This window comes from Echiichthys vipera (genome assembly GCF_963691815.1).
Source record: "Echiichthys vipera genome assembly, chromosome: 3".
In the NCBI taxonomy this organism is placed as follows: Eukaryota; Metazoa; Chordata; class Actinopteri; order Perciformes; family Trachinidae; genus Echiichthys; species Echiichthys vipera.
In genome coordinates, this window is record NC_139828.1 from 10055980 (window position 1) to 10072399 (window position 16420).

The 16420-nt window shown below is 40.1% G+C and overlaps 1 protein-coding gene across 1 annotated transcript; it reads right to left on the bottom strand.

Moving 5' to 3' along the window:
* Positions 1-689: 689 nt before the first annotated feature.
* Positions 690-15152, bottom strand: pias4a (protein inhibitor of activated STAT, 4a). The gene is made up of 11 exons (XM_083939955.1): positions 15108-15152; positions 11444-11825; positions 10630-10714; positions 10480-10521; positions 10066-10156; positions 8211-8339; positions 6289-6394; positions 6028-6101; positions 5717-5877; positions 4553-4704; positions 690-4009 (listed from the first exon to the last, which is right to left on the bottom strand). The coding sequence occupies exons 1-11, from the start codon at positions 15132-15134 to the stop codon at positions 3762-3764; spliced, it is 1497 nt and encodes a 498-aa protein (XP_083796081.1). The 5' UTR covers positions 15135-15152; the 3' UTR covers positions 690-3761.
* Positions 15153-16420: the final 1268 nt, after the last annotated feature.

Here is a 16420-nt window from a genome sequence, read left to right on the forward strand (position 1 = left end):
CTTAACATTAATTTTAAAAAATACATTGAAAAAAATCAACATTTCTCTCAAAACTAGATTTTGGCGCCAGTGTATCAATAGATGAAGACAATATATAACCGTATCAATTTTGTCCCACCCCTACTGTAAAGGTAAGTTACATTTGTCATTAAGGGCGGCAGTAGCTCAGTCCATAGGTGACTTGGCTGGTTCAAGTCCCTGTGTGGACCATGTATGGAGTGTGGACTGGTGGCTGGAGAGGTGCCGGTTCATCTCCTGGGCACTGCCGAGGCTCTGTTGAGCAAGGCACCGAACCCCCAACTGCTCAGGGCGCCGGTCACTGGCAGCCCCCTCGCTCTGACATCTCTCCATTAGTTGCATGTATATAGGTCCTGTCTCTGCATGTGTGTATTTCGGGCCTGTGTGTGTGTAACATGATTAATAATAAGAGTGAAAAAATTCAATTTCCCCGTTGCGGGATAAATAACGTAGTTCTTCTTCTTTTTAAACATAGAGAAGGTAAAAGCAGCTTTACTTACCATCAAAATAAAACAACGACAGACAGGTTTTTAAGAACTGATTTTTAATTAATTCCACACGTCAATAACAGCTGTTAGAATATGATCATTTGAAATTGTACAGTTTTATCCTCAACAGGCATTAAATGTGTCCCCAGATCTGAGCATTTTGGTACAGGACATAATCTCCACCCTAACCAGTCCTCCCAGTCCTCCCAGTCCTCTGTGGCATCGGCTTCAGGTGCCGCAGCCCTCGACAGCTTCTTATTGTCTGTTTGCCTTCGGGAACAACTGGAGGCGATTCAAGGCTTAATAAAATATTATTTAAATTTTATTGTCTTTTAATATGAACATATAAAAAAACACAACAAAAACATTTACATCATGGATTGTAAGCCTCCGCCCATGCTACCTTATGCATTATTATAAGAAGAGATGCCACTACAAAAAGACCAGACCCTCCGCTCTCTCCAGCTCCCAAACAACCTGCAAACGTATCTGGCTCAGTTCCACAGACGCAACCTGCTCCGCCTCTCCTCTTTAACCATAAGGCGAAGAAATGTGTACGAGATCCATTCAAATAATGACCATCTATACCTAACAAATGAACAATGTCATTTTCATATGTATAGCAGTTACTTACAAATAGCCCAGTTAAAGACCAGTATTAGAGTTCTTTACATTATTCTTGCCTCAACCTGCTTTATATAGAATATCTTTTTGCAGGGACAGACTGATGTATTACAGGCAAAGTGCCATCCATCAATTTTGTGTGGATTATCAAACCTTTTTTCAACAGTATATTGATTCTGTAAACTATGTCAAAGTGTCAAAAGAAGGAGAAAAATGGAAGACCAGTTTTGACTTGACCCACTTCCGATAATCAAGCTTTATCGGAGGATGCACTTGCAACAGCGAGGCCCCGGATCAATGTGTAAATGTCATATCTCTGTGCTTATGAGCAAGGCAAAAGAAAACCAGATTCTGTGCTGATTAAACCGTAACTAAAGGGATGATGAGAGCAGGGAAACATACCCGTACCCCACGTGTCTCACAGTGGAGCAGACCGCCGCTTTTCTAGCTTCACATTTTCTGATTCTCACGCATGAGATGGTGGTGGAGAACCGCTCACAATGGTCAGGGATCCTTGATTAATACTAACTACGTGGTGGCTTTGAAATAAATGAGCCCTAAACTTAAGATGAAACATCAGATGAAAGTGCAAACAGCTCTAGCGACACAGCGACATCTATTTTCCTCTTCAAGAAAACACGGATGACCTTCCTGCAGACAAAACCGAAAGCCTGCACATGCAACCGCAGCATCCTTCTCCGAGCAGCAGCCATCACATACTGGCAAAGCTAGTGTGCAGGTGCAGAGGAATATTAGGTGTAAGCCTACAGCATGTAGCAATTAAAGTCCAATTACATTCCAGCAAATAGATGTGACCTTATCTACATTTAAAGGAGGCCAAAGGGATTGTTGGTTGAAGCAGCTCCACTTGTTCCAGAAAAGACCATTTTTAATCCAATCAATGACTTAAAGCGTGGTGGGGCTGCATGTATTGGCACTTCATTATGTTTCGTTGTGTCAGACATGCTGAACCCACTGTAGAAAAAGTACTCTGAATGGTGCTTTTGACCCAGGTCGGATTCATTCAGAGGAAAAGAAAAGGAGCGTTTACCAAGAGCGCAGTCATGAGCCCGGACCAATTAATAACTCAAACCAGAGCAGCAGAGGTGTCCTGCTTTCTGCAACAAATAGCTCCTGAACGACAGCCAAATACTATGTAGATTTATTACACACAAATGTTAAGAAAACGTGAAGCAATTAAATAAATATGCAGACAGAGGAACACAAAATGTGGGAACAAAGGATGACAGCACTTCTGATTCCTATCCCATAACTTCAGACCGCAGAGTTTATTCTGCTCTTCTGTCAAATAAACCTACTGGAAAAAACATCGAAGGGAAATCCTTAAAGAAATAAAACACCTTCTCTCAGACTGGGGTCTCCTCTGCCAGACAGCTACTCTTAAAACAATGGGCTCCAATCTTCACCACTCAACAAAAAAAGGCACCAAAATCTCAACCATTTCCTGTCAGTGAATTCTTAAAATAGATCTGCTTTGGCACAGCTGCCGCACAGTAATTTTGATGAGCAACGTCATTATGCAGTGCTGATATATCACTCCTAATAAATCCTGTTACAGCGCAATAATCGCAGTTTTTTACAGAGGGGAAGATTTCCGCCCACAATCACTGACACCTACAGTTACCTTGGTTATCAACCAACCCATCACACCCTTTAACGATGTTGTTGCTGCAGAGGGGGCAGAGCTGCATGTGACGATGGAATTTAAAAAGTAAATTGAAGGAAAAAAAAGTAGGAAAACAAAATCTCCAGTGTAAAATTGGCTTCAAACTCGTCGATTCGTCCGTCCTCCGCTTCTTTCTAAGCTACTCTCTGGTCAGTCTTCTAAGTTTGTATGACTGAGGTAGGTTCTCTTAAGCTAAGGACAAAATATAAATGGAAAGCATCACACATTGAGGCCAGTATTGTGTTCTGCCCTTTGATAATTAAAAAAGGATAAATTCCTGAAAAATCCCTTTCAAGTTTTGAATTCTTTCTCTGAACAAAGAAATAAACACAATAGGAGAGGTTTAAATTTGCATCACACTCCAGATATTTCTGCCTTGTCCTCCCCCCTTTTCATTTTTTTCTTCTTTTTTTTACCAAAAACTATTGAGGAACTTCCTTTTCCAACTTGCCTGTTCATCACAAAGGTGACAAAAAACAGAGACGCACACATGGCTAAAAGAGCCTGTAATTTCAAGTCAGTTACAAAGAGATGAGGTGGTAGAGCGGGAATAGTCTGGAGAGAGACAACGAAGGGGGGGGGTGGTGGTGGTGGTGGTAGTGATGGTGTTGATGTGCACAATGCATTCAGTCTCTTGAGTCGAGGCAGGACGGTACAGGTATTCACTGCAAGGTGATGGTTGGCCAAAAAGAGTTAGAGTTGCTTCCAGTGGTGTACAGTACAAAGAGGAATCCTAATCACTCTAGATTGAAGATTCATTAACAGTGCATGTTTGAGTGTGTGTTTGTTTTGAATGGATATCACCAGAGCTGCTAAAAGGCCCCGATGTTCGGGCAAAAGGGAGGGTCGTTGCATGTAGTGGATTACTGTGTTCCTGTCCTTATAGCCCCCTGCCTCTCTGTCTCTGTGTGTGTGTCAGTCAATGAGGGGACAGAGCTGTGGGGTCAGTAGGCAGTGACTAGGTCCTTGTCGTAGTTGTATCGGCCTCTCTTCGGGGCAGGACTGTCGGCGCTGTCCTCAGTGTCCTCACTGTCTCCTCCTGCCCCGCCCCCTTCCTCCTCAGAGGAGGAGTCAAGAGTCAGATCTACCACTGCGCCTCCCCCCGGTGCCCCAGCAGGTCCTCCTGTGACTCCTCCCATCCCAACGCTGGTGCTGCTGTGGGCCGGTGAATGACCGTTTGCCTCAGGAATGCCTGCAGAAATAAAGGCCGTTTTAAAATCGTTCGCCAAAAGATTTACAATAGAACGGGATTCCTTTATTGTCGCTGCAGACAGTACAACGAAATTAAATAGCAATCCTCACGGTGCATGCACACATGTCAAACAGGAATTAGAAATAGAGAACGAAAAGGATAAAATAGGAATATTAATAAAACTATATATAAAATATAAATATATGCTATAGCTAAAACCATTCTGACAAAAATACTAGATAGGTGAAGATGTTGCATTTCGGATACTGCACATTGCTGGGTTGTACTTTCTCTATACGCAGGTAATACTGCTGAGAATAAATATGTACAGGGAATATAAAAAGGTAAATATATAGGTGCAGTTGGGATGTTAACATCTGTGCAGTGCTGTACATCGACATACATGCACATGCATACAAACAAAGGTGCATTCGAATGCAACTTAAGTAACGTAGTGAACTAGAAAACTAATGCACTGACAAAAAGAAAAAAACATCCACACAATGAGAACAAGAGGTTGAACTGACAGGGTCTGACACTTACATATATCAACAACAGGATACTCTGGTGTGTTGCTGCGTTCTCTTTCTCTGTCCCTCTCCTTGTCATCTCTGATGGGTCGCCAGGAGCCGTCGGTTAAGTACTCAATCTCCTCAATGTCCTCCTTCGTCTCTTTCAGAATCTCAGATAGCAGCCTGAAATACACACTGCTGGTTAGAGTCGCCAGAGAGGGAACAGAATAGATCATTCAAACTGACTTGCAGGAGCCACGCAGAGGTCTGCAGCATGGGTTGAATTTCTTAGTTTTTGTCCTTTTCTGCTGTCTGCAGATCATGTCTGTCGCTCTAAACGCTCACATTACTCTACCACCATGATGGTCATATCTCTAGAATCTTAACCATTATCAGTAAATAAGTTTGAAACCACAGCTGTTTGGTATCAACTAGAAAATTAATTCCGTAACTTTCTCTACAACAAAGTTCCTTACAACAAAGAAGGGACTCTCACACACACACAAACTTAATTTAAGGAATGCAAATGTACCTTTAAGCCAAACTGTAACACAATGCTTTCAGTCTTTGTGAAAGTAAGGGAGTGCCCGAGAGAGTTGCTTGGATTTTATAGGAAACTACACGCCCAAATGGTTGTGAATGAAAGTATTTTATCAATTTTTTTGCAGGTTCATTGGTGTGTTTTGCTATTCTGTTGGGGATTAAATACTAGAAAGACCAAATGTGTTCAAATGCTGTCCTCATTAGTAGAAACACTGCAGACTGATCTTACACCTTTCATCTATAGCCTAATAATTTGTTGTAGCAATAAATACTGTAAAAAATAAATAAATAAATAAAAAGAAGTGTTGAGCACTCTTGAGTCCCACGATTACATGGTTCTCTAGAGTTGAGCCTTGTTGCATCGAGCAGATCAAGGAGTCAACAAACAAGCCAATTTAACAGGATCAAACATTTTGGAAAACAACCTGACAGGCGGTTTAGAAAAACAAAATCACAGCAGATAGCCACCCTCTCATGCATGTGCATGGTTCAACTTGTATCAGGAGTCCTGAAAATGCCCCAACATCTGTGCAGCTTAAATAATTTTGCCAAAGTTGGCTCCAACGCAGAGAAAGCTAGAATTACACAAAAGTGTAAATTCTCTGAATTGATGGAAGATGGTACAAGTCAGAACATGCTTCTTTCTCCTTACCCATCAATAGTGAGCAGCTCAAAGGGGGCGGGCTTATCACAGACAGGGCAAGTCCATGTGGGCTTCTTCTCATTCATCTGCAGGAAAAAGACTGCGTCGAAACACTGGAGATGGGCACAAGTTAAAACTCGACATGGCACGCCGAGTCGCATCTTCACCAACTGGAGGGTGAGAGAGGGAAGAGGCGTGTTAAAGGAATCAAACTTCATACTGGGACAGACATTTATGATACTGCAGAACAACTGAGACAGGAAATGTGCAGGACAGTCCGATTCTTAACATGTCAAGTATCATCATGGAGGTATACTCACTGGACAGATGAGAGACACCCGGAGGCCTGTGGTCGCAATTTCACTCTCTGGGTCAAAGCGCAGTTTATCTTGGACTAAAGATAAAACATGACGTGTCAATAGTTTATCAGAAATGATATTTTAATATGTTAAATTAAACACGATAAACTAACTAAAACAGAGCTAAAAACAGGTTTGAGCCAATGACTTCTTAAGTGCAGTTTTCTTTTTCAAAGGCACATTTGCTAAACCATTGAGGTAGAGTATGAAAGTAACACTTACTGCGTTCACGACAGCGTTCTGCACTCTCGACAGAGCAGAGCTTGAGTTGGCTGAAGAGGTCTGCTGCAGTGAAAACCCTCACTAAATACACTGCCACAGAGTACCGCTGAAAACACAGATTCAACAGTTGTGAGCACATATTTCAATTTAAAATAGAGCATACACGAAGTGAACCCCAAAGCCAACGAAAAACACACAAGCACAAAACAAAGCTTATATATATATATTTTTTTTATATTATAAGTATAGTATTATAGTATAAGCCATCATTTTTCTTCAATTCATTTAATTTCTATTTCCGTCTCTAACAAACACTCAAACAGCTGTTACATATAAATGCTGCTATAATAGCAATGGTATTCATTTTTATTTACTCACATTGAACAAGGTGATGATTACTGTATGCGTTTCAATCTGGTTTACTTATTACTTTTTAAAGTGACCTCTAAATTTTGTAAACGCCCCGATTAACTTGTACAGTGTAAATAGTCTTTACATTTCCTATACTGAACACAAGATTTACTATGGCAGGAGAAAACTACTTGGATTTACTGTTCTGAGTTTAAGTTGGAAGAAGAATTAAAGGGAAATCACCCCTCCTGATCATATAACTGTATTAAATGCAAGATATCCTCTTACACTTTATGGTCCAATTATATAAATCCCACATCTTAGGAAACCCTAACACAGCAAAGTATTTCTATGAATGAATGTCAACCATCTCTGGGATCTTTATCATGATTCCCTAAACACTGGAAGTACATTAAATAAACGTGTTAAGCTTTAGTGCACATGTGCCTCTATGCTTAACAAAACCTTAGAATTTAATGGACTGAAATCCCGCCCCGCCACGCCCGAACCACAGGGTTATGGACTTGTATTGATTAAGTAAGCTGAGCAATCGATTCTGTATTCCCGTGTTCCACTTCAAACAAACTTAAAAAAAAAAATCAGCAACACACTTTTAAAATGCTGCTGTTGGCTCAAAACTGCAGCGTTTTGATCATGTTGTGGATAAAAGGAGGCTGTCAAAATACTGTTAAAAGCTTCATGTCAGAACAGATCTGTAATGACTCTTTCTCCCCATGGACATTACACTAAACACCAAAGAGCACCGCACAAAATATCATAAGAAACATCTCAATTCCAGGCTATATTTTCTGAACAGATAAATTCAGCTGTCAGACAAGTTTAGGGCATTTCCAAAATTCTGGGATAAAAAAAAAAACTCTATTAAAGCGCAAGGAAAACTGCATACAGAAACCAGTATCTTGTTTAATTTAGATTAATTTACTCTCAATTTGGGATGATATGGCCAAAATCTCTATATATTTAATATCGTGATAACAAGATACAAGACCTAACATGCCAGAGGCGGTTCACCTTGGAGACCTGCTGCGGATACGGGTACGTCCTGGCCTGAGATTTACACCTTATCGTGATACAGTTTGTTCTCTGGTTATTCATTAAGTAAATACACTGTATGAAATAACCAAGCCTATTTTGGCCCGTGTGATTTGAATATGTAAAAAATTAAATCAAATATAAACTCAAATTATCATGTTTACTGAACATTTGAGTAAGAATGTGCTTATTTTTTATTATTAGACATTTATAGATTTGTTTAAAATATGATTTCATCACGACAGGATTCCACTGAAAGACGATTGTTGTGAATTAACGCCCAGCCCCAACTTCCATGTTGCTCATCCTAATTGGTTTACACAAGAGCAGTAAAGAAAAGGTGCCAAAAGGAGTAAGTGTGTATTCATCATCCAGCTGCTTATTTGGTTTCAAGAGGCTAGTTAAAGTAGTTCATGTTATGGCCCCCAGGAGCTTTCTTTTTGAGTTATAACACACAAACACAGACCATCAGGACCCTACGCCATTCCAAAATATGAGATCAAGCATCAGACCCTCACCTTGCCAAAGTTTCCCCAGGTGACGGTGACTCTGTTGGTAACACTGGAGAGATGCAACCAGGGAGTGATGTTTACAGGACGACAAGGACGACGGGGCTCCACACCAGGCTTATTAGAGGGGTAATATCCCTGGAAACACACAGACAGATACCAAAGAATTATGTACATTTTCCAATATATCATCTTAATAAAATTGTTTCTGAACACTTTGTCGACATGACAAACATCAGAGCTCCCTCTAAAGATACAGTTTAAAAGACTAATTAGTTGCGGGGCTCTTGATGGTGTTAGTTCAGTCACTTTTATAGCAGTGAAGCACAAAATCAGAAAGGTTAAAAAAGACAGGAAGCTGCTTGGAAGTAGGACCTCAGTTTCTCCTTGTTGAGCAAAACTAAAGGAGGAGCACATGGGTATTAAATTACAGTCACTACTACAGTGTATTCTCCTCTGTATGGGCTTTTAATATTAACTCGTGTATATCTAAAGCAAACCAACCAAAGTGCCACAAATATACTTGATTAGAAACTAAAAAAGAAATCCAGTTTTAATGTTTTACTTTATTTACAATACAGTATTTTGGTGGATACACCTCTACGGCTTTTTTACTGGCAGCAAATTACATTTTAATATTTGTAATTTCAAAAACATATAGTATCAAAACTTTCATTAAAGCGGTTTCACAACAAGCACATATTTTTGTCCGACAAGAAAACATATATATCAGAAATTTATAAAATCTGATTTGTTGTGTTCTTATGAAAGCTTGTCTGTGGGAATATGTCAGAACAGTAAATACACCTGTAGACACAACCACTCACTCCAGTGTTTTGTACTGCCGTTTAAGCTCATTGAAGTTTTGCAGGGAGAGAAGTCGTTATGTTTCATTAGACTGGAATGTTGCTTGAAATCTGAATCAGCCAGATAGCACAGTTTAAGCTTTTATACCATCCTCACTAACGTCATAAATGATAAAATGCTGCTATATGATTATACAATGTGGCTGTGAGCTGAACCTTGCTTCAGGTAACCGGTCAGTTCTCTTCATTAATGTTGAGTTAAGAGATCGCAACGCACCGATGCTGCCAGGGAACACTACCTGCAGGTGAGGGTGTCTGGGACGCGCATGACCTCAGTAGACCCACGGTTGCCTCGCTTTATTTGTCTTGTGTGACAAAAATGGAACATGGCAACGCGGATTATTTGCACAGTGTGCATACGGAAATTTGTCATTCCTGTCCCGTATTTTCCCATCACACTGGCGAAAAAGGGTTTTTGATCTTTTATTTGTGTATCAACATTATCTTTGTTGTTGCTACTAAGAAATATGCATAAAACAGTAGAACTTATTACTGTTACTACATTTGATTTGAAGATTTGACTTTGAATGCAGAAGCTACCAAATTTCCATTTTTATTCACATCACTGGTTTTTAACTGTGTCTTTCAAATTTGATTTCCTGACTACACCCTTCATGAACACAACAATGCAACAGAAAACGCTCTTCTTAGACGTTTTTAGCTTCCCACCAGCACATGAACACTGTGAGCACAGACTGGCGGCTGAAGAATATCCAGCTGAAGTCCTGCCAGGGAGTTGGTGCCTTCAGGCCAGCTAACCAACACTATTTGTAACTGGATGTTATTTTTCTTGCCTCATTCAACATCCACCTGCATTAGTTTGGCAAATCCAACAATACCGTGCATTACTTTGCTAGTTTGGCCTAAAGTCTGCCACTGACACTCAAACTAGTGACTCGCCCACTTATTTAAAAACAAATGGCTTACAGGAATGAGCTGAAATTATTTGACATGAGCCGAGGTCATATGTGTACTCTCTAAGAAGTAAATCAACTCACCGGCACATGACAGTATGACTGGTTGACTTTGACCGCAATGTTGGGAGGATACTGGTCCTCCTGGACACCAATGGAGTCTGTGTAACAGATTCTGCAACAGAGAGTTAAACAAGAGAGGAAGGTAAGCATCATAAGAATGTGTGACTGCTCAGCAGGAATGAATCTGTACCAGTCAAGTCTTTGGGTAGCTATTTCAGAACCTGACTGTTCAGATAAAGAAATCATAACCCTACATTTTAAGTGCATTATAAATGCTATTTAACCAGGCTTGGCAAAACAATTATCTATGTTTTACTTGAGCATCCATGAGAGAAATACTGATTAAGAGCATAGTCACTGGCAGAACCAGCACATTCCAGGGAAAAGGATTGTGAAATAGGTGTTAGGGTTCAATGAGAATTAGTGGAAACTTACCTAAGAACCACTTGGATTGATCGGATTCCTGGACGAAGCTCACTAAGAAAGTAAAGGGTTAGAAAATTTAAATGAGCATTAGTTAAAGCGTTTGTAAATTGAGCGAAAATTGACAATGCCGATTTGGGGAGAAGGATTTGATTTTCCTACCTTGCATTTCTGATCTGGTCTGCTTGGCTCGGAGTTAACTCAAATATGCATTGACTGTCCTGCAGTTTCTCATTGTTCTGGGCAACTGTGAATGTGTAGAGAAAATCCATCACAAAAACAGCACAGTATGTGGAAATCCCATGTTTACAAAACAAATGATTAAAATACAAGATAGGGACGCACCGATTTATTGTCAGAATATCGATATCGACCGAAATTCGCCTTACTGACGGAAAATACGATGCCGTTCATTGATGGCAGTGGCAGATGTGTATGTGTTTTTTTGCAGTCACACTAAGACAAAAGTCTGCTCGCATATGCTGCTACTGCTGTTGATTCTGAGATGACAACACAGATTTGAACTCAACAAAAGCAGTGTTACACTCCCAGGACAATATATTAAAATTGTATTGTGTTTGTAATGGCTTCTTCATTTACACTTGATTGTTTCTCAAAATGTTTGTGTTGAGCTATGCAAGCACTGAAAAATTGTTGTCATTAAGTAGGTAACGTTAGTTGTACAGCAGGTGAAAAGTGCTTCTGACAAGTTATTTTTCATGTGGAAGAAGGATATATTAAAGGTTTCATAAATTTGCATGATTTAATTTGTGCTTATTCATAAATAGCGTAATGAAGGGATGAATGACTAAAATAGTTTTTTTTTTTTAAATGAATATCTTTGTTTGATCATAATAAAAAATAAAACACCTCTATCAGCTTAATATTTATGCTTAACATAAGCATCAGCCGAGAATTTCACAGTTGGTGCATCCGTTATGCAAGGATACAGAGAGATCCAACTATATGCACTCACTTAGTTCTGTTGGTAGCAACAGTGTCTCCATAGTTTGGTAGAAGGGCAGTGGCACCAGCTTGACCTCTGCTGCAGGTGTGGTGATCGGTTTGGAAATGCCGTTGAGGTAGTCTGCGCCCTGAGAGGTGGCAGTGGGGGAAGAGCTGAGGGATGAGTAGGCGACAGGGACGCCCTCTGGACGCCGTGCCGCAAGCCAGCCAGATGTTTTGGGGAAGCGCGACTCATAGAGCTGCCTGACGTTCTTCAGGAGCTCTGGACTGTATTCAGTCTGCACTAGCCTCAGCGCACGCCCCACCAGGTCCTGTTTCAGCCCACTTTTGCTGCGGCCCATTGAGGCCAACAGCGTCTGCAGGTCCGAGACCCGAAAACTTTTGACCATGTTCTAGAGGGAGAACAAAACAAAAACATGAGAAACAATACAGGGACATTGAAATCTGTAAAGCGGGAAAGATTTGAGCGAAAATGTCATGAATTTACAAATCCGAGCTCATTTTGAGAGTCAAATCCCAATCGAAGACGTATTGATACTTGATGGAAATGCAAAAAAACCCATCTTCTACGACGGTGCTAATGGATTTGGGTTTCTTATATTTCAGACTTGTATAAGCATTTCAAGTTTTCCTGTGAGGAAAGTCACTGATGTAACTGTGTAACCCTACAGTCTATGGTGTCATCCAAGGTGGAAAATATACCAGTACAACAGTGTGAATATTCTATGAATTGCTACAGTAACGTATCAGATCTTAAAGATGCTCAGGCTGAGAATGAAACTGTCAAAATGAATCCAATAATTCAATTATTTGTGGGATTTCCTGCCTGAACACAGAAAACATTAACTTCTACCTATGGCAGGCTCTACACAACTATTTACAATTTACTTCGATGCAAGACAGATGGCCGTCCTCCACAGAGCTGGGTCTGTCTGACGTTCCTGCCTGTAATAGAGAAGGTTTTCGTTGCAACCGTACTCTACGGGGGAATTGTTGGGTCTATGAAAATCATAAATAAGTCATAGAGTGTGATCTATGCCTAGTTTGTAAAGTGTCCTGAGATACCTTTTGTTATGATTTGGCACTATAAATAAGATTGAATTGAATAGAATTTTACATGAGATAACAGTGCCTCAAACCGTTTGCTTCCTGCTAAAATTAGCTTCTCTCCTTAGTCACTTTAATCCAGACACTACAAACTTGTCATGTAATTAGACGGATATAGTGGGGAGTCACAACACTCCTTGTTCTGACCACTTGCATTATGGTATAATCACTTTCATCACCCTATACTGAATAAATAAACCCTGAATCTGTAGCAGCAATTAAGATGTATGACCGCAGCTCTGCATTTCACTGAAATACAAACACACTACACAGTCATAAGGCACACTGACATAAACTACATTGACAACGAGGGTTAGCTGGAGGATATGACTGAAAAGCAAAAATGCACATTTATAGTATATTGCCCAACATGTTCAACTATGCCAATAAGGCATATATTTAGAAGCCATCATTAAAATGAACGTTTGTTAAATATATAGTACTATTTCAGTTCGAAATGGCGAATGTAGATCTCACCAGCATGGCGGTGTGGAGGTCAAACTTTTTCGGCAACCTGAGTGATTTAAGTGTGGACTGAGATGACCACCTTGGACTGGGTTTATTTTAAGGATATAAATCAAGATATTCAAGACCACACACAAAATACAAAAATGTGGTAAAACCTACAGTTTGGATCTTATTGTCAGTTTGCTTTGCACAATGGTTAGGCTTAATGTAAAAAGTGTGTTTACAATCCCATGGAAGTAAAACACATCTTAAATGTAAAACTATTCAAAGTCTGGGAAATGCACTTTAATTAAAATATGCTCCATAACTGATGGACACTTTATTTATCAATGCCCTCTCCCGTATTCACTGTTGAATCGTATTTGCATAGTTGTTGGTCATTTACAGGTAAACTTGTGCAGCCACACTTTCAGCGGAAAACAAACCATGATAACAACCACATAGGTTTACTATTTGAATACACTGACTGATGGTGTAGTCAGCGCAATCCAATGTCAATCAAACGTTTGTCATAAAGGTTTAATGTACTCGCCACAATGGGTCCACGTTTCGATTAGTTACACTAAACGTGTGTAGGCTAAAATACGGTAATCTCAGACGATATAAGACACAGCATACAGCCGGCCTGAGAGTCTTTATTTCTAACGTAGCAGAAACGTGGAGTATGTGAACTTAACTGTTAGACACAACATGGAATGTTGTTGTTACCTGAAAAACCTGAGTCGTGCCACATGCTTTTAGATTCTTTCTGACATCGATGATTTGTGCAATCGCTTTGTGTCTCTGTTAAATGCAATATAAGATAATCCTTTTATTGGTCCCACAGTGGGGAACTTACAGTGCAACAGCCGCAAAAGAGGATAGTGCAAAAAACAAACGCATCAATAATAGATGCAAAGCAAAAAGTATAATAAAAGCTTATGTACAGAGTAAAAAAACAACAAATTAAGAGTCAAAATTAGCTAAAAACAGTACATAAAAAGGGCAAGTGACAGTAAAACACAAAAAGTGATAAATAAGACTTTTCAACTGGTGTGAGTATGAGTGTATGTGCATGTGTTTGACTGCAGCAAGAAGAAAATAAGTTTGAATTTAAAGATGTGCCCATTCAACAGACTTGTAATGGAAGTGCTGTGTAAATGCCACAGTCAGTCACGTTGCAGTTACTTCAGCATCACTTGAACAATATAACCTGAGCTCATCGGACTAGGCTGTTGGTATACAATCATGGCGCCTTTGTTTGTTTTTATATTTTGTGATTTGCATCTGTAATTGATGCTTTGGATATTTCCACTATCCTCTTTTGTTGCTGTAACATTGTGCATGTCCCCACTGTGGGACTAATGAAGTTTCATCTTATAAAGCCGACAAGAGGCTTTATTTCTAAGGTTAGCATCAACTTGGAGTATGTGAACTTAACTGTAACACGGGATGTTGTTGTTACTTGAAAAGCCTGAGTCGTGCAACACGCTTTTGGCTTTTGTCTGACATTGTTGATTTATTCATCAGTGGCTCAGTGTTAAATCTGCACAATAGCGCGGCTGTCCATTAAGACTTCTTATTAGACGTGATATGCAAAAATAAAAAACAGCCATTAAAGTCAGTAACGTTGCCGCTTCCGCTCCACTCACTTGAACAATATAACCTGAGCTAATCGGCTGCTGGTTAGCTTCTCTAGAGACTGTGCTGTCGGTATTTAATCATGGCAACTGGGCATTTTGACAGGTGCACAGCTCCATAAACTATTAACAACACACAGACATCGTTGTAACCCAAATAACTTCAAATGGTAACAGAAGAAAAACAAGCTAGCAGCAGCGCCGCCAGTGTTTTTATGGTCCCATTATTCATTATCGGTGTCTTGCTTCAGAGCCAGCGTGATGCTAACTGAACCAACGCACTTGTCTGGTTAACATTGTTAGCAGCAGAAGCTAAGTTCGTTTACGTCGTGACTGTAAATACGCCACATTATCAGAGAGTACAGACGCCAAACTATATCCACACAAAGCCCCCAGTTCCCCTAAAACCGGGCCAGGGTTTAAACCCACACTCCCGCGCCCTTCTCCTCGTCAAACCAAAAGTAGCCGAGCTCTACTTGCCATCGCCTCCACCAGTTCGGCCGCCATCTTCGTGCAGTAGTACCGCGAGAGAACAGAGGCGACCGGCTGGTCCTCACACCAATGAACCGCAGAGCCCGCTTTGATGGACGGGCGTCATCAGCCAATCAGAGCGCGGCTCTTTAACAGCAGCCCCGAGAGATGGGCGGGACCACGATGTTTTAAAGTCACAGTGCCACTTTTTTAAAAACACTAAGAGACAGGTCTCGTTTCCCAAATTAGGCCTCAGTGTCCATACATAACACCACGTGGCGAAGCATTTTAATCCCCATGATGTGTCAGTTTAATAGTATCGAGAAATTGCGAACGGGTGTCTTAAAAGGGGTTTAAATTCAACATGGGTGTAAAGCACGGGGTGTCAAGTGGACTGGGTCTGCATGGTGCGTTCAAATCCCGTCCGAGCAAAAAACTCCGTTTCGGGTTCTGCGCCAAGCTGTGAAATGTGGAGTTAATGCTTTGTCCAAGGTTTGTTCATAATTGAATTAAAATGAGTCATTAATGAAATGCACGTACACGTCAAAGAATAGAGCAGACATACACTGTCTAAAAACACAAATGCAATGGTGTGTCTCGCTTTTAGCAAGTATGCTGAGGACACATTTGCACTCCCTCTGGTGATCCAGTCCTGCTTTTCCTGAAGCTCATCATATGTGGCAAAGAATAGCCTCATGGAAACAAACAAAAATCAATTGAAGGAATTGCAGTATCATGTAATAACATGGTTTGTTTTGTTTTGGCTCTACTTTGGATGTGAAACGTCAATAAAACAATGTTGTGTATTCAAAAAAGAGCAGCTGGTTTTGCCAGTGCACTGCTTGATAGAAAAGCTTATCTATGATAAAATAAATAAAAATACATAGGGCTTAGGATAGGAAGTGCAGGATTCAGTTATTTCCAAACACCTGTCTAAAGTTAGTTCACAAATTACAGAAATGTTCTCTACAATACTTATAACACAAGGCTTTTTTTTCTTCTTTAAAAAAAAAATCTAGTATTGGTTCATATTTTCTCATTAATATGACATAAGCCGCCACATGACTTACATATCTTATCATATATCTTAATATACAATACAAAAGCTTGCTAAAAAGGCAGCATGGTGCTGCTCTGTCCTGTATAAACATGTTTCATTATTTAAACAGAAGAGGGCAACATGGTCCATGATTTGACCTGACTGTCATTTAATTAATGCCCTCTCTAAAACACAGAACAAAGCAGATCCTTCCAGATGATGTACTGTTACTGTACAAGTTCATCAGTATACACCCATGCACACATACACTGTTACATATAGA

Bases quoted from the DNA above. Each gene is read 5' to 3' on its own strand.
- pias4a (XM_083939955.1), bottom strand. From the start codon at position 15,134: ATGGCGGCCGAACTGGTGGAGGCGATG. The intron at 6,102-6,288 runs GTAAGTGTTACT...TTTTATCTTTAG, and splicing joins AGAACGCTGTCGTGAACGCA to TCCAAGATAAACTGCGCTTT. The intron at 5,878-6,027 runs GTGAGTATACCT...CTCACCCTCCAG, and splicing joins GGGTGTCTCTCATCTGTCCA to TTGGTGAAGATGCGACTCGG.